The following is a 25,536-nucleotide window of genomic DNA, read 5'->3' on the forward strand; positions in this document are numbered from 1 at the left end:
TAACCCTGGCTTCCTCCGTGGCTTTTTTGTGCTGCACTGTGCAAGCCCTTGTCCCGGGGCCCTGGCAGAGTAAAGGCCTGCTCTGTGCTGAGCACGGTAGTGGACATTTACATGTGTGTAAAGGCACTGTTGCTGGAGCTTGGGAATGAAAGTTCTGGAGTCAGAGGTCAGAACTGAGTTTGTATGCTGGCTCTGACACTATGTGACAGAGGTGGGTGGGATGCCTCTACCTCTCTGAGCCTGTTTGCTGGCCTGCAGGAGGGGGATGGTAATGGAACCAACTTTACAGGTTGTGCTGAGAATTAAGCACAGAAAATGTTAGCTCATGATGGTCTCCCTTACTCTTCATGCCTGTTTTTCTGATGAGGAAATTGAGACTCAAAGATTTGCCCAGGGTTGACAGCAAGCAGATGGTGGATCTGTACAGCCAAAGCTCAGGTGTTTTTTTTTTTTTTTTTTTTAATGTTTATTCATTTATTTTTGAGAAAGAGAAAAAGTAGGGGAGGGGCAGAGAGAAAGGGAGAGAATCCCAAGCACGTGGGGCTCGAACTCAAGAACCGTTGAGATCATGACCTGAGCCTAAATCAAGAGTCAGATGCTTGACCGACTGAGCCACCCAGGCGCCCCCAAAGCTCAGGCTCTTTACCCTTAACCATGGCAAAGTAATTCCACCTTTACGCACCCATGTTCTGCACAGCTTTCCTCCCTCTGGCCTGAAGGGCACAGGTGTACAGAGGAGATGCAGAGGTTGGGAGGCAGGCAAGGGTACCTCCTCTTGCTGCTCAGGCCTCCAGGTGAGTAGTGCTTTGGAAGAAGCAGCCTGCTTGCTTTGTCGTTCCCCTCCTGCCATGCACAGATACTGCTTCCTAACTGTGGTCCCTCCCTGTCCATGGACATGTAGGGGTTTTGCAGTGTGGGTGGGGGGGTTTGGGGGAACAGGGCCAATGATGTCTTTAGCTCAAGGCCAGATTCTCTGCCTTGACACCTGGAGGGTGCCACCAGCTGGCAGATCTTGTGGTCACAAGGCCACATGAACAGGGCCTCAGCATTTCAAAGTTGCCCTTTCCTCTGATACTGACACCAAATGGCCCAAGCCTCCATCCCACACACTCCACAGAACCCAGCAACTTTCCCAAGATTTCATGTAGATGGCTTAGAGGTTTTTTAAAAAATCCAGCTCAGAGCCTTTGCCTTTAAACCAGAGCATCGTAATTAATATTAATATGGGTCTAAATAATTTTGTGCTTTGTTTATTCTTCCTGGTCTATTTTTATTTTTCTCTCCTTTATCATTTTTTTTCTACTTGTTTGGAGGTTAAATGCTGTTTCTTTTAGTTTAGGGGTTTCCCTCTTTCTCGAGGTTTCTCAAGATGCCCAGGCTGATTTAAATCTGCCATACCCTCTCACTAAAATTCTTGCTCCCATTAATTCTTCACTGTGCTCACTTCTTGCCTCTTGTTTGCTGTTGTCTTTCTCCCTTCTTTTATTTTAAATTAATTTATTTATTTTGTGAGAGAGAACACAAACAGGGGAGGGTCAGAGAGAGAGAGAGAGAGAGAGAGAGAATTCCAAGCAGGCTCCACACTGTCAGCACAGAGCCTGATGTGGGGCTTGAACCCACAAATTGCGAGATCATGACCTGAGCCAAAACCAAGAGTCCATGCTTAACTGACTGAGCCACCCCGGTGCCCCTCCCCCTTGTCTTGATACATTCACCACAAAGGGTGCAACAACCTTTTACCTAACCCTGTAGGTAACACAGGGTTGGGGGGTGTTTCATGTTGCTGAACTTCTTAGAGCCCTTTGGCCATGAGAACCCTCTCCCTGCCCATGTCCCTTCTTAGGTCCTAGCTAGTCATTATGTTGGGTCTCCTTTAACTCCAGGTCTTCTCTCCCAGAGCTCCACCCCCAGGCCCTCACCATCCTGGACCAACCTACCTACCCTCCCACTGTTACTATCCCTACCTTGCCCAGTTTTTCTCCCTGGACGTCTTGTTACCTGAACTCATGGTTAGCTCTGCTTATTTGTTAACTGTCTCTTTCCCAGTAAGTTCCACAAGGGTGTCCTGCTCACCACCATGCCCCCAGGGTCTGAGGCTGGGCCTGGCACACAGCAGTGCAGACAACAAGGAGTGAGTATCTGTTGAACAAATGGGTGAATGCCGGCAGCAGAGTCCTCAGTGGGAACATCCACCTATCAATCCCAGTGCAGCTGCAGCTGGTGCAATGAGGAGGAAGAGAGGTCTCCTGAGATCCCACCTCTCCCCCAGGTGCCCACCCTTTGCATCCCAAAGACCCCCACCCGCACCCTTAGCTGAAAAACTGGACTCAGGGGAGCAGGCAGAGTAACGTACTAACGTTTTTAATACAGTCTGATCAGATCAATTCACAGCACCAGGTCACCCTGGGCCTGCTCACACGTGACACAGCCGAGGTACACAACAATGTCCCCACCTGCCAGCTCTCCTGCCTTCCTGGCTACCAACAACACTGAAACCCGCTACTTCCCTGACCAGACTGGCATTTTTAAAATTTTGCATAAAACTATTTCTTCCATAGACTTCAAACAATCAACTAGCCAAGTTAATTATGGTACATCTAAACAAAGTTTAATACTAACCCTAACGTGTGACTGCGGTTTACAAAGAGCTCTGTATCACCTGGGATAGCTTTCAGTAGCAATTCACTACAACTGGTCCTAAAAAATAACAATAATAATAATAATTAGAGAATTAAAACCCAACAGCAAGTTGAATGGTTAAAATCACATAAGAACTGGAATTTGGGGTGGGGGTGTCCTCAATAGCCCAGCTTGTCCTAGTAGCGAAATGCTAGCCTCTAGGTAGGGCTCAGAAAGGTCTGAGGCCCTCCAAGTCAAGGGTCAAGCTCAGGGGCTCTCAGAGGGCACTCACCCCATGGTCCATGGGATGCTGTAGGCTTCCAGCTTTCTTGAAAATAGTTGGGCATCAGCACTGTGTAAGTGGGTGGAGACCCTGATGTGGTTTCTCTTAAGGGATATGAGAAGGGGGAGGGGACCCAAATCACTGAGGTCCCTGAATGCCGTCACGTGTGGGTTTGGGATTGGGATCACTAAGAATTGAGCACCAGGAATTCCAGCTTCCACCCATTAGAGAAACCGGGACTGGTGTGGCCTTGGAGGCCTATGTAGTGTTTTCTGCCCTTGTCCCATACCAGGTCTTGCAGATATTTCTGCAGAGTATCAGATGAGAATCTATTTCTAAAGACCACTGAAGGGATGGGTGGTGGAGAAGGAGCGGGTGGGGTGACAGGGTGGGGGGAAGGGGGAGTTAAAAACGAATAAAAATCTCTCAGCTACAGAACCCAAAGACATTACTTCCCTCCGCATTCACAGCATTTCTCAGCGGTCCCCGGTGGCCATTTCCGTGGGGACACAGCATCTGCCTCACTTCCCCTCAGGCCCCATGGGCTGCTGGTCAACCTCAGGATCTACTAAAGATGATGCAAACGCTGACTGAACAATCTGAAACCCAAAGGACTCGAGGAGAGACATGTTCTGCTGGGGAGAAAAAGGTGAGCCGAGGGCAGGGCCCAGGTCCCCCAGGGGGCCCCCAAGCGCCCGGACATGCACCTTCTGGATGTGTTTGTTCAAGTAGGACTTGGAGCGGAAGAAGCTCCCACATTCAGGGCAGGGGTACTTCTTCTCCCCGTCAGACTCCATTTTGTTTTTGGGGACTGCCATGTCGCAGGAGAAGGAGCCATTGGTGCTCTGTTTCTCAGGCGTCTTCAGGTCACTGGCGTCCGAGAGGTCACCGTAGGAGTCAGAGCTCTCAATCGGATCCTGATGTGAGCATTTCTGGCCTTCTAGGAGAAAACAAAACACACAGGAGAGATGAGGCCAGGCTTTGGAGATGCCCCCTCCTGGAGGGGTCGGGAAAGGCCAGCTCATAGGCCTGTGGAGGGCAGCGGATGGCCAGCCACTGCCCTGGCAGAACCCACGGAGGTTCAGCTGGTCAGTCTGGGAGCCTGGTGTGCCTATGGGCGTGAGACAGCAGGGCCCTGGGGCTGCCAGCCTCCCTCGCCGCGGACTCTTCATGCAGGTGCACGTGTATCGCTCACCACCATCTCAGCCTGCTTCAAGGAAGAGGGTACGGAGAAGGGGCCTCCACTGCTTCCACCCAGAACAACTCAAAGACCCCCAGTTCCTAGGCACTTTGCTGGCTGCCCCTGGGGGTAAGATGGCTGTTCTGATGATGCTGAACAGGTATATCAATGGCCTCACCTCCACACCAGACTAGCTGCACCCTAGCAAGGCAGAACCAAAGCCGTGAGGTCCTCAACCCGGCAGACCCCACTGATGGCTGAGACAGAAGCCAATCCTTTTCCCAATGCTGCAAACACAAGCCCTGCCCTTATTGCCTTCCTTCTGCCAAAACCCATCCAGGGCCCAGCGGCCAAAGCATAGAGATTAAAAAGTAACTTTGAACAACTCGGTCAGCTGACTGTCCCCACACAGGGCTCAGAACAAGCTGGGCCTCAAGACAATCCTCATTGCTCTGCCTTGCCCTGCCCACACTGCAGTCCACCAATCAGAAGCTTCCTGCCTGAGTTCAGAGAGCCATGCCGGGAAGGGAGGTCTGTGATGGGAGCGTGGAGCATGCCATCTCTGCCATCTCTGCCGTCTGCCAAGCCCCTGGCATCATCCCCAAGGCAACAACTAGAAATACCACAGAACAACCTGAATCAACACGTGAAGGTGGGCCCTAGGGAGCTCTCTGCAGACCAACTCCAACTCAGAGGCAGTCACATATCTCATTTATCGCCATGCATTTCACAAACGCAGCCAGAGGCCCGCCAGAAAGGGCCGCTCACAGCAACCAATCACCCCTATCAAGGAGGAAGCCAGCCCCTGGCTCCCCCTTGCCCACAGGGTCAAAGAAAAAGAAAGCATTCAGCCGCAGCTCCACACCATCCTTAAAGGGCCACAGGCAATGGACAGGCCCAGAGTGACTCATCATGCAGGACTTGCTTCCAGCCTTGGGCCCGGGGCATCCCTGCAGGGCTCCAGACAGTGGGGGCTGGCCAGGAGCAAGGGAGGAAGGCTGGGGAAGAGGAGGCGGGGGCTGGATCTTGGCAGTGCCCTAAAAGCCTCACTCACTGCCCTGGAGTGAGATACCCACTTGTGACTTTTGTCCTGGAGGCCACTGCCACTCAGATCTCAGAGCCTCCTTGAGGCGGCCAGCAAGCCGGCAGCCTTCCCGCCTCCCCACGCCCGGCCCAGCGCCCCCACAACACAGTCTGCGCAGAGAAGCAAAGTGCAGAGCAAGGGGTCGCTTGCCTTTGTTGCCATAGGTCCTGGCGCAGTGGAACGCTGCTCCCCCATTCGGGATGGGCTCCTGGTGCCTGGAGACCTGGGGAAGGGGAACACCGTGGTGGGTTTTAACATGGACCTTTAAGTAGGAGGCAGAGGAGAAACCTAAACAAGACAAAAGGAGATGAGATCCCGCGGCCAGCACAGAGGTACCTCTCTGCTTCCCCCACGCCTCTCCTCTGGCCGCTTTGGCTAGCATTCCCAGGTCAGCTGCACCTAGAAGGGGCCCCCTTGTTGGTTCAAAAACGGTTGCAACCACAGGAGCCACCTGGCTCAGGACGGGTGGCACTGTCCTCGAATCGGCTTCTCTGCAGAGCCCACTCTGCAAGGCTGAGGTGTAGGACCCAGGCTGGCTGCCTGGAGGGATGGCCTGAGATCCTGCTCCTGCCAGGGCCAGAGGCCAAATGCCCCTCGGCTTGCTTGGTGCCTCAGTAATGAGCGGTTGGAGAAGATGTCCCACAGCCCCAGGTCAGCTGCAGAGACCCTGGCTAGAAATGTAGTCAGAAAAGCAATGAGGCTCAATGGCAGCCACAGGACTCCAGCCAGCAGAACGCCTGCTTAACACTTGTAAAGGCAAACTGCACAACAAACCAGATGGAGGCAAGATGAAATCCCAAAGGAATGCCTCCAGGAGTCCCCTTCCTTCTATCTAGCAGGACATGTTCTATTTTGCTAACTTTCTCACTTTCCAAATAACTGGATTTAGTAATTCTTCAGACCTTCTGAGGAACAACAAAAATAGCAAGTTACATTAAAGAGGCTCAGTCAGCTCTTATTCATGGTCATCTTTTTGGTTTGGGTTTGGAGCATCCATCAGGTTCACTTAAGGAAGAAAAAGAGATAATCTTTGCCTTCATTTTGGAGGAGGGGCAATCCAGCCATCTTGAAAACTGCAGCAGCCCAACCCAGATGTTCTGGTCAGTTCGAGCCATACAATAGCTCACGCTGGGAAGCGTAGATCTTGGGCCAACTTCCACACCAGCCACAAGTCTGAGGACATGAAACCAGGTGGGCCAGTCAAAGGAAATTGACTTGGGTTTTGCAGGAAGTTGTGTCATCAAACTCCACAGTGGTCAAGGATCAGGACGCGCTTTCAGCAGGAACCGAAGCATTTTAGCATAAGGTCCACCTGGTGTCTAGTGCCCTTTAATCTACTCCAGATCTGGTTGACACATTCTCAAGTGCTTTTATTCCCCTTTAAAATTACAGTTATAGGATAACAGTGGGATCCACTCTGAACATGTCAGAGGCTGCAGGGTACTGTGTAATGTCTGCACAAGTCTGATTTGGCATGGCCTTTCAAATGCTGCTGGAACAGTTTATTAGGTTCACTTTTAGCAAGTGATAATGGTGTGCCAGGGCCCAGCACGTTGCATGCTTTATTCTATAGAATTCCACCAGTCACCCTATGAGCTGGGAATTATGAGTATACCTATTTCATAGATGAAAAAACAAGAGGGTTGGTAAGGTTAAGTGACTTGTGGTCACATGTACAGCTGCTAGATGGCAGAGCCTGGACTCCAACCCCAGGACCATGTGCTACCATGTGGTCCTTAACCACTGAGCAGACTCTTTAGTAGGCCCTGGCCGCAGAAACATCCCTTGGATTTCGGTGGTAGGTTTCATTTATCACCATTTACCCTTATGTATTTCGGCCATATTGGAGGGTTAGAATGGAAGCAGCCAGTAGACAGGAGCTGACCTGTGAAAATCTTTAACACACACTCCCCTGACAGTAGCAGTTGGTGGTTTCGGAGGAAAGGGGCACTGAGTGACTTTTCCTTTCTTTCCTGATACAGCTACTCTATAGACCCCTGGTCCAGTTTCTGAAGTCCTGCCCTGCCTAGTAGAGCCAAGTTATTCTGTGCTGTGACCAAGTAGTCTGCCTGGGGCCAACCACGGGGGACAGACTGGCTTAAGAGGGTCCCATATAAACATTCTGATGAGGGAGGCTGCAGTCAGGAATGAGTAGACAAGGCTAACAGGAAAGAGGACCTTAGCCCTGCCCCCTGGGATTGGTACTGTGGCCCCTGGCAACCAGCATAAGATATCAGGCCTTTCCAAGAACATCACAACTCCATTTTAGAAGGGATTTGTTTTGTTTTTGATTTTTAATTCCCGTGGAGCCTCGGAAGTGGTGTGAAGCCCTCTCCATGGTATAGCAGAGCAGGTCCACTGAGATTAAAGGGGACGGGAAAGGAGGAAAGGAGCACCGGGAATTATTATATTTACTCCTTGTGGAAAGAACTACACCAGGGGAACACAGCAAATGCTCAATGAAAATCTGCTGTGTTTTCCTGAAAAACAGTCTGAGAAACACATGGCTAGGTCCTCTTAACTTTACCCCAGCTGCAGACTGTACTATCTATAGCAAAACCACATGGCAGGGTAGTAGGAGTGGATCCACAGCTGCCATTTAAAGCCCAGAATTTAAACACAGAGCAACTCAGCAGCCAAGTGTTGGGATAAAACGGAAGCTGAGTTTCAGAGAACACATCTTTGAAGCCAGAAACGTTTAGTGGGAATTCTGAACTCACCTGCCCATTCACCACTGATTAACCAAGAACCAGAGAGGCAGTTTGATCCAGGCACCAGAATGATGTCAAGACAGTGAGCACACATGTGACTTCACTACAACCAACAAGCTAGCCTCCCCCGCACTCCAGAGATGAAGAGTTCACAGCCAAAGACTGCTGCTCCTCCACGGCATTTTCTTGCTTGGTGCGCTGCAATTTGCACTCCAGAAGCAATCTCCTTTCACAAATTCCACTTACACAGAGGGGTCAGGGACTGCTTTCTTCTTGTCCAAACCCTGCTGGGACCATGCCCAACAGAGCTGTGCTGGAGGGAGGCACTAAGTAGGTTTGTATCAGCTCAGTCCAGGGGAATGGCAGGCTGGCTGTGTCCATTACTGGCACCGGTGACAACTTGCATGCTCACCTCTGACTGGGGAGAAGGCTTTCTCCCCTTTAAGCAATGATGTTGGAGTTCAAATGCTGTCTCTGTCAAAGGCAAGTTTCCAATAAGCTATCCCTCTTTCTCATACCAGTACGTGTGCATATATACAAAGACCTTGCTACAGAAACTTTTTAAAAGGAAGAAAATCATGGTGAATCTACCAGGTCCTTCTCTCCTTCCCACTATTCAGCTCAACTCATTTCCTCAATTTGAAAATGAAGAAACAAGCTTTTTCTAGCATCAAAACTCCTTCCACTGCAAATAATCTTCCTCTACAGATGGTATGACCCACATCCTGGTATGTCTCTAGGACAAAGACAATGTCATCTATTTCCAATGTGGGGCTAGAGCAGCCAGGTTGCCTGCCTCCCTTCTTATTCTTCATGGGCAAGAGTCATTTGTGTGGCAAAGACTGGCAGATCTATAGGTAGTTAAGTTGACTGCCTGAGATTGAAGAGTGTCAGAGGGTACCTGATCCAACCTCGACCATCTGACCATCTGGCTGACATCAGCCTTTGCTTGAACGCTTGTGGACATAAGCACATTCATTTATTTGTGCTCCTCTTCCTATATCACAGCCTTGGTGGTGGGCAGGGAGAAGAATGACCCAGAGTTTTCTGCATTCTGATTCCAGGTCTCGATGTCGTTGGTATCCTTATCCTCTTCCTGGACAAACTACATTCCTCTTCCTTTTTCTTTTTCTTTCTTCAGGAGTCGTCTCCTTCTATTTCTGCCAATGAACGAGTCCTGAGATAGAATCCCGCTCCTTCACTTCTTATAAAGACCAAAATTATTTTCTCTTCCTCCTGTATGCGTAGGAGGGTGGGACCAGAGTCCTCTTCGTCTTGTTGGAGGGATGGGGCTTCCCATTCTGACTCTGAGACCCAGAGCTGTTTAGCCTATGATCCAGATCTAGTCTTGGCTTTTCTGAGCAAAGGTGGGCTCTGGTTTGACTCTTCCAGCTCCCCCAGTCCAGTCACGTGGTCTGTGGCTGCTGCCCAAGTCCTGATGTACGCCAGTTGTTGGCTTTGCCACATCAGCTGTCTCCTAACTGGGTCGACTTTCCCTGCTGTTCCCTGCTGCTCTCAGCTCTTCTTTCCTCCTGAGCTGGGCCCCCAGGGGCCGTGGCCCTGGGTCTCCCGTTCAGTTCTTGCCCGACTCGGCAATCTGAGCTAGGCTCTGAGTTTCATCGTTAACATCCTTCTCTGCTCTCACTGTTTTCCACCCTCTGGTCTCTGACCTCAGTTCTCAGATGGAGAACCTCAGGCTTGAAAACTTGACCAAACGCCTGCTGACGGCATGTTGCAGGTTTAGTTATTTGTAAGGAGCCGGTCGGGGGACAGGGGGAATTCTGTCAGAAAGCCAGGTTAGGATGAAGCAAGATAAGAAACCAGCTTTTTCTAGAGCTGGGGCAGCCACAGTTAAGATGGTCAGCCACAGCCTGATAACTCCCTGCACGCACAACCCCATTGCCCACCCCCCAGGGGAAGCTCCTGCCAGAAAGGGTTCAACTGACGTGTCAGAAAGTAGGACAGACGCTTAAGCAACTTTTATTTCCACCTCTCCACTTTCACAGCAGATTTCCTGGTGGTACAAACATCTATATCCAGTGGCCTTCAAGGCAAACCCCAGGTGTGCAATCCCAGGGAGGGACCCAGCTCCAGGGCACCAAGAACACCCAGCTACTCAGCAGTCTCCCTCCACCAATGACCTCAGGGCATATGGAGACAGCAGAAGCACCCGAAGATTCCAGCCAAGGACTGCAGGGGTGCCTGGTCCAAACCAGAGTGTCAGTGAGCTGTGTCTTTCCTAACACTGTTACAAAGCGCAAGGATGGGACCTCCCAAGGATGCAGGTCCTTGTGGGGAGTTCAGAGATCTTTCACCTACCTTGTCTCCTGGGATCATCACAACAACCCTACGAAGTAGGCAAGGCAGGGTGTTCTTAACCCCATTTAAGTGATGAAAAAACAGGCTCAGAAAGGGGAAGGGAGAGCTCAAAGTCACAGAGTAGGGCAAGGTAGGAGGGGCGTGGACTAAACCCTCAGTCCAACTCCAGTTCAGTACTCAATCCACTAAGCCATACCCAAGACTTCCAGAGGCATTGGGACAAGAGAGTCCCAAGAGAAAGGACTTCCCAGCAAGGTCCCCACCTGGCCAAAGCAAGCACACCGTGCAGAAGCATCTTCATGCCCACCACAGACGGCTGCCCCAACCTTCGGCACAGATACGGCGCAAGCCTCCTCCACTGACACTGTGCTTGCATGACACAAACCTTAGCCCTCCAACCACCAACAAGCCCTGGCGGAAGCTCAGGGGCAGGCCAGACTTCATCCAACACAACACTGGGGCCACAGAACCAGACTCCACCTAGGCCCACCTCGGCCTCAAGCACACTGTCCTGCTCAGAGCACCGTCTACGTTCCTGTCTCATCCAGGCCACAGTCACCTGGGTTTGGGCTCTTTCCTGACCATTTGTGTTAGGAACTTTCTGCCCCTTGTCCATCTCCAGACTCAACCTCCTTCCTTGGTTGCTGAATTTCACATGCCAGTGAAATCAGCCAGCCAAAGCTCTCAAGCAGGACCCTCTTTTTCCCCCACTTCTTGGGGCTTAATGACTCTCCCACCAACCTCAGTAGTTCAGTGGTGTCTACGAAATGTATCCATCCTGCCATCTGCCCAGCACATGTGTTATGAGCCCAGACTTGGAAACAGTACTCTCTCCTTCCGTTCCCACTTGCTGATCTCCTGGGAACTCCTGTCCCAAGCACCCCAAGTCTGGGAAGGAAGAGGTGGCAAATAGCCGCCTGGGCAACGAAGGTGTTTATCGTTCAGTGGGAAGGGAGGGCCAGCCGTGCAAGGAGTGGAGTCTGAGGCAAGGTGATCAGGACACCCCTGGCCTCCCACACAAGCTCAGGCCCATCCCCTGGAAATGAGGAAACAGCAGGGAGATTACCTCGATTACAAATACTGCAGAAGTTGCTGGGCCCCTCACTGTGCTTCTTCAGGTGGTCTGCCATGTACGCTGCCCGCAAGTACTTCCCACACACCTGACAAGGCACCTTGTCTTCATGACAAGCCAGGTGGGAGCGCAGACGGTCTCGAGTGGCAAAAGAAGCATTGCAGGTCTGAGGGCAGAAAGGAAAACGAGATGAGGTGAAAACTAGCATCACATTCCTGACTTCCCACCAAGCACACCAGGAAACAAAAACTGTTTCTGGCCAACACATAGACTCCCTGTAATAAAGAGAGCTTTACATGTGGCTCATGCTTTCTCCCCAGAATGGCAAGTAAGCTGCTCTTATTTTCCATGATGCCTCCTCATGAGACACCTGAGTTGGAATTATTGGTTCCAGATGGCTACCACAACATGTCCAGAGCCTGGCACATTAAGTTCCACACTCCTTTACAGAATAAAGAAAGATGAGGCATTTGTTCATTCTTAAACATGAAAAACTGACTTTAGTTGCACTGACTATAAGTGAATTTACAGCAGTAAACTGGCATGTGAACAGACCAGTCTTCCTGTTCTCCATCCTGAGTTTTCTCTACTTGCTTTATGCAAAGAATTCAATTTATCCACTTTATTCAAACGTGACATTAGTCTTGGCCATGGGGAAATGGAAAGGAAAGGCAGGACAAAGCACAGAGATTACTCCTTATAATACTATTGCGGGCTTGTATTGAGAAAGCAGCCCATAAAATGATAGTCGATTCTGCTAACGTGAGAATTGAGCAGAGAGAAGGAAGGCTGCATGATTCAGAAGCATTTGTGGGGCATGAAGCTGGGGAAAAGCTGGTAATGACAAGAATGATACCACCCCACATTGATAGAGCATGCATTCTGTGCCAGGCAGGCACCACCATTAGCCTTTCCAAGACACTGATCTCCTGCAATCCAGCCTTACAGCAGCCCTCCAAAGCAGGCCATGTTATCACCCTCCAGAGGAGGATAGCCATAGAAAGCTGTGGTGTGAGCACCAACTCCTAGCAAGACCCTGAGCGGATGACCCAGAAGCTGACGGTCAGCACCAGCATCCTGGGAGGCAGCCCCAGGTCCCCAGGCATTTCCTGTACCCGAGGGTCTGACTCAGTCTCAGTCCCTGACCTCTCCCCACCAAGAGCCCTTCCTCATATGGGGCTCACCCAGTTACCCCAGCCTTGGAGGTCACAGAATGTCAGGGAAGTCCTTGGGAGAGTTATAGTCTGGTGACTTTCAAGCTGTTTTGGTTCCATGGAGATGTTTTAGAGGTTCAGGTCAAGTCTGACTCCTTTTCTATGTGTGTGTGTTTACTATTTTAGAACCCCAAAAGAAAGCAACATTCACCTTTAAGTGCATTACAGAGTGACCATTAACCCACTGAAGACCCGCCACCCCATTAACTCTCTAGAGTGGAGCTGCTCCTGCCGTCTCTGTTTAACAGAAGCATAGCCTGAGATCCCGAGACCTCAAGGTAAATGTCTGAACCCCATCACCTCAGGTACAAATGTTTATCTCCTTACTGTGTAATCAAAGGAAGACACCAATGTATTCGATATCGTGGAGGCTAAAGACACCTCTGTTCCTACTCCAGTCCCAAACGTCTGTGCACATCAGGACAGGCCTTACCATTCTCGGTCATTAGCTTTTAAGTAAATGTTAACACATTTGAACATAACACCTTATGCTAATGAGATACCACCTGTAACTGTTTTATGCCTTGAGTTTATTCATTTGACAAATGAGGAAGCTGAGTGTGGAGAGCGATTTGCCTGAAGTACAGGACTCTACTACTAGAGGAAACAGCAGTCAAAACACTGCCACTGCCAGGCCAGTCCCCTACCCGTCCTTTCTTCCCAGCTTCCCTGAGGTATCCCTCCCTTCCCCACTTTACAGCTGGCCAGACAGAGGCCCTGAGGGGATATAGGACTGCTGGAATAGGAACTAGCCCCTGAGCCTGTGACCCTCCCATTTCCAGACTTGGCACCCATAGCTTCTGGAGAGTGAAAGGTACTGATATTTTCTAACGCAGTGTGTGGGGTGGCCAGGACTCCCCTGAAAGGGAGAGGTGACAGAATTTGTGCAGACAAACTCGAGCACTCAGGTGACTCAGGAAGCATGACGGGTGCTTGGTCTCAAGGCCACAAGTGGGCCCCACCTCAGGGACCTCATGATCCAATCGTAGGTGACAGTGGGGAGAAAATTCCATCTTCCACCCAGCCCACCGGCCTATAAACCAGAGCAGGGGCTGCCAAAAACACCCCCAGGAGAGAGGGGTGCACCTGCCTTTTTATCTGGGGATAGAGCCAGCTTTGCCAACCAGTGACTTGAGGACCAGCTCCCCAACAACGAGAGGCAGTGTGGTCTACGCCTTAGAACTCAAAGGAACCAAAGATGGACCAGGTGTAAGAAAGTGCGGTGAAAGACACATTCAGAATTCCATCTTCCGCGGTCCCTGGGAAAAGCGCCACTAGAGAGATGTGAAAGCGATGCCTTGTTTCTCTTGCCAACCTCCTTTCGGGGTCTGTCCTTTAAAGCATTGCTTGTCACACTGTGCTACCTAAAGATAATGGACAGCCAAACCTCAATTATCCACAAGTAGATTATCCATTTGAGGGATTAGCTAGGCAAAATTAAAATCCCAGACCAAGTAGATTTTCCCCGCCCCCCTCCTCCATTGATTATCTCTCAAGGAATGAAAGCTAACTTTGGCCTGAGCAAACATAATTAGGAATAGAAATCTGCTGCTGGGGGGGGGGGGGGAGCACAAACACAACAAAAACTTTCACTGTATTACAAAGCCAAGCTGAAGTGATTGTTGGCTTCTCTGTGCCAGAACTGACCCTTCATGGCTCAAGTCTCCAAGGTTTTCGGGGGGAATTGTCAAAGTGTACAAGCCTGAGTCTAGGCCTGCCCGAAGTTCAGACAACACACAACATAAAGAGTCTGGGCACAGGACACAAAAGAGTGGCCAAAGGGGAGACAGATCCCAAAGAAAGGGACACCTAGAATCTCTATACTGGGGCCACTCAGGAGAAAGACATTTCCCATCCTAGAGACAGGGAGAAGACAGAGGGTCCCTGATGGGACAAGAGCGAGCCAGCATAGCATGCTCTGATCACCACTGATGTTTGGAATGGCTGCACCTTGCCCACGGCCCTGTGCACAGGCAGCCTATTGTTAGGAGCACACCTGCCAGGTCCTGGCCCAGCCACCCTGAGCTTGGGCCACCTCTGGTCATCACCACTCAACAGAGTCCTAGTCATGCTCCCTTCACTCCCCCGACAGTTTCTCCCTATCCCAGAATTCCTAAAGCTTTTCTTCCCAGGGGTTGAGCAGCTCAGGAATGGGGCCCAAATGGTATCAGGGACACTTAGTGCACATCCAACCTTTGGTGGCCTTTGAAGTCTGGCAGCCTGGGGGTAGGGATGGAGGCATGGTCTTAAGCAGTCTTTTTTATAGCCCTGGAAAAGTCTAAGGGCAATAAATGGAGGCCTAGTGCCATTGTCCTCACTGGCCCCCTTCTTGAGGGTGCCAGCTCCCTTGTTCCCACTTCAATTCATTCCTTCTCTAATGAGCTATCCTCCAGCCCAAACCACCCCAACTTGCCCCTGAGAAGTGGGGCCACTGGAAGCAATGGGAGAGGTTTTGAGTTGCTCTGGTCTCTCGGCTTCAGGCCAAACTCCACATGGAGATAATGCCACAGCCCCACTGCACCATTAAGCCAGCAATGCCTGAGGCATCTGAGCCAGTTAAGAGAGATTTGTGTGTCACTGCCAAGCCTGAGGCTTCATGCCCCAACATTCAAATGGCCTTTTCATGCAAGCTGTGGCATCAGTTTCTGTAACTGGCCCCTTCTGTCATCTATGGCATCAGGAGAGGTGGAGAGGTATACCCCGCGCCCAGCTCTTGCCCAGGGAACCAACTCCCAGAGAGCCCATCTCTTCACCTCTGACGCTTTCAGAATACACACGATGCAAAACAGATGCCCCTGCTGTTAAACCAAGTCCGGGCACAGCAGCTGGCCGGCCCAGAGCATGAAAGCCACCATGTCTTCACCTGCTGGGTCACCATGAGAGGCATTCTGGCTAAGGGGCTGGAGGTGGGGCCAGCGGGTCTGTAAGAGTGTGTGTTGGAGGGGCAGGGCAGGAGTGGGCTTGTACGTACACCAAGGGACAATGATGTCAGTGTTATGACAGAGACCAAGGACAAAACACACAAAGCCTCAAATGTTAGAATGAAAACTTTTATCATCACTCCTGTTATCCCCGCGGAGGCTGCGGGGGCTAAAGGGCACACCACTGGGATCTGAGGGGGGGAGGTGTCTACATCTGCTTTCTCAGCCCCCAAAGCCATATACTGGGGTGACCCAATATAAAGCTACTGGTTAGTCTAGTTCCTGAGCAGATCTGCTAGTAAACCTCAAAAACACAAAAGTCTAACTCACTAGCCAGAAATGAAAGCAGGACCTGTGTGAGTGGGAAGGGAAGAGGGCAGCACGAGTTGACCCACTTGGAATTGGTCCATTCTCCTCTGGAGGGGGATTCACCCCTAGAGTAGGGGAGAGGGGCAGCCAAGCCCCATTCTAGAAACCCCACACCTTAGGGGAGGCCATTGTAGGGGAGGGGAAACACCTAAACCAGTGACTTAGTTATTGGGAAAGCACCAGACTCTAAAATCACCCCAGCAAGGACAGGCAGGCACTCAGCAGTGCCATCTGTTAAAGGGGGAGAAAAAGGCAAGAGAACCCAGAAAGAAACCTGGAGGCTATGAGGGGGATCCAGAAAGGAGCTCCTTACTACCCCTGGGGTCCCTGAGCTGGGAAAGACTCCAAGTCACACAAGGAGGAGCTGGGCATCATGGGCAGGAATCACTGTGCTGGGCTCTCCGAAAAGCAGGGGTCTCAGAGCAACCGCCATTCCCGTTCCCCTCCAGAGAAAACCCTCTCTGGGGAGGCCGAGGCTAGCCTACAGGCCACTGAGTAAAGGCCCGGCTGCCCTCTGAGGCAGTCCAGCCCTGCCTCAGATATCCTGGCGGGGCTGGGCAGAAGAGAGCGCTGCTGGAGTGTGCTGGGCCCAGGTTTTCAAGGGCTGGGAATGATTTTTTTAGAGAAAGGGAAAAGGCGGTGTCAGGAACCGAATGGGACGACCTCCACAAAGCAGGCTGGGCAAAGTCCCATGATGGCAGGTCGCTAGGAAGAGATTCCAGGGGCGGCAGGCCGCTGCTGCTCCCAACCCACACCTGGAAAAAGGGCAGAGAGTGCAGGTTACCCCCCCAGGCCACCGGGCACGCCCCCACTGCCCTCTGGGCTCCTCCTACTCTGCCAGGCTGCTCAGCACACTACCTGGGAGAGTCAGAATGTGCTCCGTGATTAGAGAATCAGAGACAGAGAGAAGGCAGCGAGGCACAGACGGATCCCAGCATGCCCACCCTGCGTCCTTGTCCTTGGGGGAGGCTACCTGGCTGGCTGTGAACACCGACCACACCTGGCCCCTGGGGGCTCACTGCCCTACCTACAGTACGTCCATTCCTCCCTGCAGGTCCCCCTGAACCCTCCCCTCCCTCCTTGCCACCAACAGGATAAGAGAAACAGGTTATCCTACCAGAGGCTGTAAAACAAGCACCCACCACTCTGTCTCCCCCTCAGATGGCAGGAACTTGGCACGGGAGGGGAGATAGCCAAGAAGACACAGGCATTTTCCATCCACACAGGATTGCTCAGTGGCCAGGAGAGGAAATTCCATTTTCTGGTCACACAGGGCCCCCAGATATTGTTGAAGCAGACAAACCAAGGGTAAGAATCTTGCCCAGCCTTCCCTACCTACTGCTACACAAAGAGCTCACAAGGAGGAAACCACCCTCCTCTCTAAGTCCTCAGAAGCCCTAGCTGATGGCACATGTGGTTCAGAATGAGTTAAACAGGTGCCAGCACTCAGAGAATGAGACCATCCACTCTCATCCTCCTTCGCTGTCATTCTTACTGCCACCCCTTGTGCCCTAAGCTCAGGGGACCCAGAAGGTCAGGGTGCCTGGCAGACAAGGGGTAAGAGCTGTTGGCTGAACCACCAGGAGCTCCTTACAAACCCTGCCCTCGCCATGGTAGCCCCTGCAAACTGCTGGGAACCAGAAGCAGGCCTAATGGGGAGCCAGTGTCCCCAGGATGACACTTGCACAATGTGACCCACCATTCAAGGAGCTGGCAAATGCCAGGAGAGGAAAGCCAAGCAAAAGAGCGAAGACAGAGGCAGGGTGGGAACCAGGACCCAGCAACCAGGAAGGAGGGGACATTAGCAGTTGGGGGGGCGGGGGAGAGGGGGCCAGGGGGAAGAACAAAGGATGAAAGCAGATGGAGGGTGGGGAGGGACAGAGGGGGAGGTGTGCAAAGCGGTGGTGGTCAGTCAGCCGGCCCAGCATACACATCAGCTGGCTTGTGGCTGGGCTGTGAGAAACAGCAGCATTCTCTTTCAGCCCATCTCTGCCCTGGCCCGACCCCTACCTGACACTTGTGAGGCCTCTCAGAAGTGTGCACCTGCTTGATATGTCCATTCAAGTGATCAGGCCTGGAAAAGAGAACCAAGACGAGACTTTAAAACAAGACCTCAAAAGACAGGGCTACAAACTTGGCCAGACCCCCCCGCCCCCTGCACACACCCCGTTGGAGAGGACTCTCTCTTCCCCATCCTAGCGTGACAAAGACAAAGTCACCACCCAGCTCCACAGGCCCAGGGCCTCTCTGCCCCGGTTTTCTCTAAAGGGGGAAGGGAAGTGAGTGTCTCTGACCTTGCCTACCCCCCCACACCCCCCCTCACCACCAGAAGCTCAAATGATTTCGAAGACCCGAGGAGGTGGCTTTAGAATGGGACAAGGCTGCCTTACTGAGGCCTTTCTGGGAGGGGGTATGTGTGATTCATTGTCCAGACTAAAGCCCCTTAGAAACTCAGTATTCCCCTCCCCCAGCCTCTCCCACCAGGACAGCCAATGAATGCCACCCGGATGGAATTCAGTCCCCAGAGGCCAAGGGATAGAGCCTTAAGTCCCCAGCTGGGCTGGTAAACCAGATGCCCGCTGGAGCAGGTGGGCAGGGGCTGCCTGACCGGTAAGACTGGTTTCTGGTTGGGGCCCCTCCAAGGGAGTTCTCCTTCTGTAGGTTCACACAGACACAAGTCCTAAGTATCCAGGCAAGTTAAAACCGGCCTTTTATTCTGAATATTCTCTTAAGATGAAAAACAAAATAGCCCTCTGCTCCCAGACAAGTCCTTAGTTTCCTATCAGGCTCACTAAAAAGTGAATCTAAAAGGACACCTTGACCCCCTCCTCTCTGTCCTGAAAACATAAAGATGATCTGTGGGTTCAGTTAGGCTCTGGAGCTACCAGATCAGAGGAGATCAAAGATTTTGGTGCTAGGAGACTCTGGGTGCAGAACTCTGTGCCCCATGATCCCAGGAGGCTGAGAAGGGCGAAGCTTGAGTGTGCCCATCCAGGATCGCCAGTGCTCTGTTGGGGGAGGGATTTGGTGGCAGGGAGCATAAGAGTCCCAGATGCACTTGTTTCAGCCCCTCCCTGGGCAGCCATTCAAGCAGGGAAAGTCGGTGGAGGAAAAGCCTCCCGCCCCCAGAGGGGGCCCCACGCCTGGTGCCGGAAACACAAAGGGAGCCCGGGGAGAAGAATGGTGAGGCCCAGTGGCTGTGGCCAGAGGAATCCAGCCCCTTCCCACAAGGCCCAAAGGAAGACAGACAGTAGGGCACGCCTAGTGCCAGAGAACTTCCCTGAGGGAAGAGAAAGCAGCTCCCAACCACAAAACTAGGGCCATTAAAATACTCTCTGCTGTCTCCAAACCTGATGTGGCCCTAGAGGGTCAAGTGACTCCCACCAATCCCACACCCCCTGATCTTAGCAAGAAACTGTCCCATGAGCCAGAAACAGGGCAGGTCATGAGGAGGGACGCTATTCCTCACCTGGAGAAGCCTTTCCCACAGCTCTGGCAGATGTAGGGCTTGCCCACCGACCCATCGTGGGACCGCACATGGTAGGACATACGATCTTTTCTCTTGAACCGCAGCCCACACACTGGACAGGAATAGGGCTTCTCCCCCGAGTGGGAAAGCTTGTGCCGATTGAGATGGTACACGTCTCGGAAGATCTTGCCGCAGATCTCACATGCCACCTGCTTCCTGGTCCGGCTCCTCTTTCGGGGGCCATCGGGGTCCTCAGAGATGGGTAGCCCATTCTCACCCAGCCTCGGAGGAGGAAGGTCGATATAGCCCAGCTGGAGGCTGGTGACACCATGCTGGGCCTCATGCTGCCGGAGCCGGTTGGCATCAGTGAACACCTTCCCACACAGGCCACATGGAAGGATGCCTGCCTCCCTCAGGCCCCCTGGGGACCCAAACATTGAGTCCAGCAAGTTGGCCTTCCTTGGGCGGCCCCGGCCTCGCTTGCCAGTCAGGGGAGGGGCACTGGATGCCACATTGGGGAATGGGGAAGTCAGCAGTTGGGGGGACAGGGGTCCAGCCACCATGGGCAAGCGGTCCACCCCAGGTAACACAGGCAGAGAGGCTTGGCTGGCAATGGCTGCACCAGCAGCCCGGGCTGCCTCCTCCTCGGGCTGCATGCTACCTGCGATGCCATTGCTGTTGGCTGCCAAGGCTGCCCCATTGGTCATGTCCAAAGGGAAGCCCAAGTCCGAGGTCCCAGGGGGCCGAAAGAGCATGATGTCTGCCCGGGCAGGGGGCACCAGGATCTGCACATTGGACTGTTTGATGACTTCCTGGCAGATCTCAATGACCGACCTCATCAGTAGGAACTTGGCAGCCGTCATGAGCTCGGGGAAGCTCTCCAGGCGAACCACGATGCGGGAAGTGTAGGCGAAGTCCAGGATGTCCCCAAACACCTTGGAGCTGATGGTGTGCATCTCCAGCTCCCGGCTGCCCCCAGCCCCGCCGCCTGGAGCCGCCGCTGCGCCCCCCACGTCAGCGGGACCCCCGTCTGCAGCTCCGCCGTCGCCCAACTGGGCGCTGAACACCGACTCAAAGTACTCGCTGCAGGCGGCCAGCACGGCGCGGTGCGCTGGGAAGCTCTCGTCGCCCACCCGCAGGAGCACGTCGCAGAAGCGCCCGCCGTTTTTGCGCTGCTGGTTGAGGTTGTGCAGCATCTCCGTGCTGTGCCTGCTCACCTGGTAGGTGTAGCAGCCCGATGGGCCGCAGGAAGCGTCGTTCACCCGCTCCATGGCCGCCGCCCCCTCCCCACAAACCCGGCCGCGGCACTTGCCCGCCCCCCTCCCTTCCCCTAGGCAGTAAGAAACGGGGCGCAGTCGACGTATCTACACTCCCCACACGTGCCGGCCCCGGGCTCTGTAGTCTCGCAGGTGCCCCGAGCGCACACGCCCCCTGCCCGGATCGTACTGTCTAGACGGCAGGCCGCACCACCTCCCACATAGCTGCCCCCACCGATTGCGCGCTCCTCTCTCCTCTCCGCCCGCCCGCCTCCCTTCTTGGTCTACCTCCGGGGGGGTACGCGAGCAAAGAGGTGCGCCCCTCCTGCAAACGCGCCTGCCACCTCCCCTCCCGCCCGCCAGGCGGCGCCGGCGCGCAGCCAAAATGGGCGCGCGCGCGCGGGGAGGAGGCGGAGGGGTCTGCCGCGCAGGCGTGCGCGCGCGCGCCGCGGCTTTTCCCGGGCCCGCTGGGGGCGCGCGCTGCGTCCCCTGCAAAGCGCGAGCCGGGGCGGGGGCGCCGGAGCGGAGGAAACAAAAGGCGAAGGCGGCGGCGGCGGGGCGCGCACAGGGGCGGCAGCGCGGGCTTGGTCCCGGAGCCTGGCGGGCGGTAGCAACGGCGAACGCTGGAGCGAGCAGGCGGCGGCGGCGTCAGGATGGGCCCTTCCCCGGGCCGGGCGAAGGCGGCGGCGGAGCGGCGGCGCTGCGGCCCCGGCCTCCGTGTGTTCGGAGCGGAGGAAAGATGGCAGCGGCTGCACTTCCTCTTGCACTTTCACCCCTGGGGGGAGGAGAAGGAGGGGGCGATACCAACAACACCCCCCCTCTCGCTTGCAGGGAGGAAAAAAAAAGAAACGGCGAGCTCGGCGTGGGGGGCCCCCGGCGCCCCCGGCCCTGCACGTGCGCACCCGGATCTCTGGCCCGGGCCGCCCTGCGCTGCAAACTTTCCACTTTCTTTGTGCCGAGCGCCCCCCCCTCACCCAGCCGAGGATGCACGTCCCCCCTTCCCTATTTATACACCCCCCCCCGCAGCTCCGCTCCCCCCGCTTCCTGCCCCCCCTCCCCATTCCCCAGCTCCGCCAATGCTGGCGCAGACTGAGCCCCCGTCCGGCCCCCGCCTCCCCACCCCGCCCGCGGGGCCGGGGGCTGCAGTCTCAGCCCCCCCGGACCAATGCAAACGAAGCGCCAAGCCAGCAAACCAGCTCCCACTGTCCCTCCCTCCCCGCCGAGAGTGGCGGCGAGCGGACGGGAGGGAGGGGGTGAGGGACCGAGGGGTGCAGATCGGGGCCCCCCAGCCTGTGGTGTGCACCCGTAAATGGAGCGGGCGTCGGTTACCCTTCGGAGCCCCACTTTGATGAGCGAAACCCCAGAAGTCGCCGGCGACCGCCTCCCTGCTCCCGACCCCAGAGAAGGCCCGGGGTCTTGGCTGGGGGCAGGCCGAACCTCCGGAGCTGCTTCTGCACCCCGCTCACTGACCGAACCCAAGGGGCTGCGTGCCTGGGAGAGCTGGGAGATGAGGCCATCGTCCAGCCTTTCCCCCAAACACCACACGCCGAGCTTTGTGCCCCTGGGAGCGGGAAGTCACTAGCTCAGGGAAGCGACAACATAGAGTCAAGGGCGGTGGACAGGAGCAGGGGGCTCCGCGCACCCCGGCACCCCCCAGGGAACTGGGGTTACTGGAGGGTCCGGGGAGCGCCGTAAAGCCTCCTTGGGCCGATAGCATCCCCAGTGCCCGCAGCCCAGAGAGTCGACGAGCGCTCAAGCCACGGGCCCCGCCGGCAAGACAGGGCGCTTTGTCCCCGGCGGGCCCGGGGATGCTGCCGTGCGCGGGTTGGATAAGGAGGTTCGCCTGCCCGGGAAGCGCTGGCGACCGCCGCCGGGCAGCGGTGCTTGGAGTTCGGAGCTGCAGGCACCGCGTGTGCGGGAGGGAAGTTCCCACAGTTGCAAAGAGGGAGCAAAGTATGTGTTCCAAACTTTCCACGGTTCCAAACTGAGCGCTTCCATTAAGAGAAGCGGTGTGAGGGGAAAAGCATTCTGGGTATTAGCATGCAAATGAACGGTCCCGGCTTCCAACTCCGCTCGGGATTCCCACCGCCGCGCGCCTGCATTTCGCTGAGCCACGCGCGCCCTGGGGGGCTTCCAGGCGAGGCGCCTTGGGGAGACCCGAGTTCGAATTCGAGACCTCGGCTTTCAGGTTGTGTGTTCTGGTGTCACTTGGCTGCTCTGAAGCCTCAGAGTCAGTTTCCTAGTATGTATAACCGGGACAGCAGCACCTGTCTCATGAAGTGATGAGGATTCAAAAGGTCACGTCTACACAGCACGCAATTCTGTGGTGGGTCTCTCTTCTCCCTCACCTCTGCCCTTCCTAGGGCGTAGTAGGGGCTAAACCCTGTTGGAGAGAATACATGAAGCTTGGAGGCTTGAGGAAAGTTCCCTGTCCCAGGAGTTAGGCAATCTAAGTTCTAAACCCAAACTGGTTGTGTCCCCTCAGGCTAGTGTTTTATCCTCTCTGAGCCATAGCTCAGAGTTCTTGGGCGGACCCCAGGATCCACAATATTTGTGTTCAAAAGTGTGTGCAGGGAGCAGCCACAAAGAGGAAAGAGATCTGGTTATTGAGTGCTTACGGTATACACACGTCATCTCTCTAAGGTACATGTAGATAGATACATTCTCCTGCCGAAGAAACAGGGAAATGAGTGACTCACCCAAGGTCACACAGATCCAACCAGTTAACCTGAGTGTGCCCTTTCCATACCAGTGCCTCATGATCTAGGAACTGGCTCTCCAGTGCCTTGCTTAGAAGACCATTCTGTGACTGGCTTCATCCCAGAGGGTTTGCCCAGTGAAGATGGATTCACAGAGTGCGCTCAGGATGGACCCTCATCCACAGTGCAGTGAGGGTAACAGAAGATGCATCAGCCCCATTTGCAGATAGGAAGCCTGAGGTTCAGGGAGCTTGAGTGACTGGCCCAGGATCCCACCATGGAGAAATGGCCAGAGACAGATCAGATCTCAGTTCTGGCTCCAGCTGCATGTCACCTAGGCAGTAGAATTGTTAGGGGAGCACAGAGACTGTGATGATCTCTCAAATTAATCTCTAACTCGACCTTCGTTTTTGCCTATCTCTTTTAGGCTCCCTCCCAGGATTCCATTCTGTACTTCAGGCTACAAGGTGTGCTTAGAGAACATACTTTTTTTTTTTTTTTTTGTAATTGAGGTGAAATTTACATAACAAAATCTACCCATTTTAAAGTGTGTAATTCAGTAGCACACATGATATTCAGTGTCCTACAACAATACCTCTATGAAGTTCCAAAACATTTTCATCACTCCAAGAGAAAATTCTGTACCCATTAGGCAGTCACTCCGCACTTCCAGCCCCTTTCAACCAGCAAGCTGCATTATGGATTTACCTGTTGTAGGTATTTAATATAAATGGAATCACACAATGTTTGATCTTTTGAACTGGGCTTTTTTTCACTTAGCATAATGTTTTTGAGGTTCGTCCATGCTGTAGCATAAATCAGTACTTCATAATTTTTTATGGCTAAATTCCATTGTAGGGATATACTATCTTTATCCATTCATCCATTTATGGTCTTTTGGCGATTGTGAATAGTATTGCTATGAACATTCATGTACAAATAATTGTTTTAGTTCCAATTTTCAATTCTCTTGGATATATACCTACCAATGGAAGTGCTGGGACATAAATAAGATAATTCTACGTTTAACTTTTTGAGAAACCAAACTGTGTTCCACTGCTGTGGTACCGTTTTACATTCTTACCACACACATATGTTTATAAGTAATTTTACAGTTGGTCAAGCTTCCCATTTTATAAATGAACATGTTGAGGCTCAGACAGGTTAATCTCTCCAAGGTCACACAGCAGGGTCCAGACTAGAACCAAACTTTCCTGAGTCTCTAACCTTTCACCCACCAAGAGCCTCCCACCCTCTCAAAGGCCCAAACTACCATCCTGAGCATTCATTGATATATTTGACAAACCTGTCCAGTGAAGAACTAAGTTAACCGTATTTATGAAGCTCTTTCTCTTCTCTCAACATTTGTTGAAAGAGCCCACCACCATGTTCCCAATTTCCAGGCTGCACCTTGAAAAGATGCAGACCTTGCAATCCCTGCATCTGCCTCCTGCTGCTGGCCTGGCGGCCTCTCTTCTGTTGCCATGGAAACCACGCACCTCGGTTTTGGCAGTGCACCAGCTGGACAGGGAACTGAGAGCATCCTTGTCTCCCAGGCTAAGTGGAGCTGTCAAGGTTATTCGCTCACTAAGTCTGTATTTATTGAGCACCTACTAAGCACTAGGTTTTGGGGTTCTTTGTTTTAGACACTAGGGATATAGTTGTGGACAAGCTAGACCATGGATGGTGCTACCAAGGAGCTCACAGCCTCGGGGAGGAGACAGACAGAACACAAAGAAATAAAAAAGGCTTTTTCTGGCTCCTTTCCCCAGTTCTTCAAATTCTCCCATTTTTTCAAGCCCTGCTCAAATCCCATTTCCCCTGGGGCATCCTCCTCACAAGCTCAGATCCAAGTGATAGCTTCTCTCAGCTCTCACAGCGCTTTTTTTTTTTTCTGATTGCAAGTGATATGTGCATTGCAGAAAATGTAGAAAAGACATGAAAACACAAAGAAAAATAAAGATCTCCTGAAATCTTACCACCAAGAGGTAAGCATTTCCTTCTGGTCTTTTCCCCTTTCTACATGTGTATAATATTTTTCGGGTTTATTTGTTGTTGTTGTTGTTGTTTTAACAGAACTGGGTCCTATTTTAGTTATTGCTTTATAATCTTGTCTCCTAATAATATATTTTCTTCCCAGCACATTTTGAAGTTCCCCAAGGGCATGGACAGGGCATTGATAATAACAGAGAACATTTGTTGAACGCAAACTGTGCCAGCCACGGTACTGAGTGCATTACTTAGTGTACCCTCTGTAATTCTCAAAACACCCTTATGAGGTGTCTGCTCTGGGATTCTCATTTTACAAATGAAGAAACTCAGGACTTGGCCAGGTAAAGA

General features: G+C 53.0%; 1 protein-coding gene across 5 annotated transcripts; it reads right to left on the bottom strand.

The window, feature by feature from the left end:
* Window positions 1–2,345: 2,345 nt before the first annotated feature.
* PATZ1 (POZ/BTB and AT hook containing zinc finger 1) lies at window positions 2,346–20,735 on the bottom strand. Of its 5 annotated transcripts, none has more exons than XM_030336111.1 (5): window positions 19,242–20,735; window positions 17,783–17,846; window positions 11,263–11,434; window positions 5,317–5,454; window positions 2,346–3,842 (listed from the first exon to the last, which is right to left on the bottom strand). In XM_030336111.1, exons 1-5 carry the CDS (start codon window positions 20,510–20,512, stop codon window positions 3,424–3,426), a joined length of 2,064 nt encoding a protein of 687 aa, XP_030191971.1. In that variant the 5' UTR covers window positions 20,513–20,735; the 3' UTR covers window positions 2,346–3,423. The 5 variants fall into 5 exon arrangements, with proteins under 5 accessions (XP_030191971.1, XP_030191973.1, XP_030191972.1 ...); XM_030336114.1 differs by having other exon boundaries at window positions 3,709–3,842; window positions 5,317–5,389; XM_030336113.1 differs by lacking the exon at window positions 5,317–5,454 and having other exon boundaries at window positions 2,346–3,839.
* Between the last annotated feature and the right edge of the window lie 4,801 nt (window positions 20,736–25,536).

The sequence above is a fragment of the Lynx canadensis genome, chromosome D3 (genome assembly GCF_007474595.2).
Source record: "Lynx canadensis isolate LIC74 chromosome D3, mLynCan4.pri.v2, whole genome shotgun sequence".
Classification (NCBI taxonomy): Eukaryota; Metazoa; Chordata; class Mammalia; order Carnivora; family Felidae; genus Lynx; species Lynx canadensis.

Bases quoted from the DNA above. Each gene is read 5' to 3' on its own strand.
- PATZ1 (XM_030336111.1), bottom strand. From the start codon at position 20,512: ATGGAGCGGGTGAACGACGCTTCCTGCGGCCCATCGGGCTGCTACACC. The intron at 17,847-19,241 runs GTGAGGAATAGC...TCTCTTTTCCAG, and splicing joins TGTGGGAAAGGCTTCTCCAG to GCCTGATCACTTGAATGGAC. The intron at 11,435-17,782 runs GTAGGGGTCGGG...TTCTGCCCTCAG, and splicing joins AGAGGCCTCACAAGTGTCAG to ACCTGCAATGCTTCTTTTGC.